At 71.3% G+C, this 453-nt stretch overlaps 1 protein-coding gene across 1 annotated transcript in view; it reads left to right on the top strand.

Annotated features, from left to right (window-relative positions):
• The first annotated feature begins 8 nt into the window (after positions 1-8).
• Positions 9-453, top strand: part of FOXO1 (forkhead box O1) — an 81,246-nt gene continuing 80,801 nt past the window's right edge. Inside the window, exon 1 of the mRNA XM_015587095.2 lies at positions 9-450. Coding sequence (XP_015442581.1) covers positions 304-450 — 147 coding nt within the window. The 5' untranslated portion in view covers positions 9-303. The remainder of the gene's footprint in view (positions 451-453) is intronic.

Here is a 453-nt window from a genome sequence, read left to right as displayed (position 1 = left end):
GTCCCTGTCAGCAGGAGCGCGGCGCCGGCGCCGTCCTGGCCGGGCGACCCTGGCCTGCCGTCCCGTCGGTGCAGTGGACCCGGAGGAACCTAGATGTTGATGGACTCGTGAAGTTAAGTTCTGGGCTCGCGCTTCCACTCCGTCGCGCCTTACTCCTGGTTTCCGTCTGCTGGCAGCAGCGACCTCGCCGCTCCCCCTCCCGAGTCTCGGACCGGCTCTTCGCGCCCCGTCCCCCTTGGCCCCCGGTGCTGCGATCTACCCTTTCTTGGCTCTCCCGCGGCTGGGGGAGGGGCGGGGGTCACCATGGCCGAAGCGCCCCAGGTGGTGGAGATCGACCCGGACTTCGAGCCGCTGCCACGGCCGCGGTCATGCACCTGGCCGCTGCCCAGGCCGGAGTTTAGCCAGTCCAATTCGGCCACCTCCAGCCCGGCGCCGTCGGGCAGCGGGGCGGCG

The sequence above is a fragment of the Pteropus alecto genome, unplaced genomic scaffold (assembly GCF_000325575.1).
Source record: "Pteropus alecto unplaced genomic scaffold, ASM32557v1 scaffold413, whole genome shotgun sequence".
NCBI classification, from domain to species: domain Eukaryota; kingdom Metazoa; phylum Chordata; class Mammalia; order Chiroptera; family Pteropodidae; genus Pteropus; species Pteropus alecto.
Note: the sequence above shows the minus strand (reverse complement) of the source record. Positions and strands in the feature narration are given on the sequence as shown.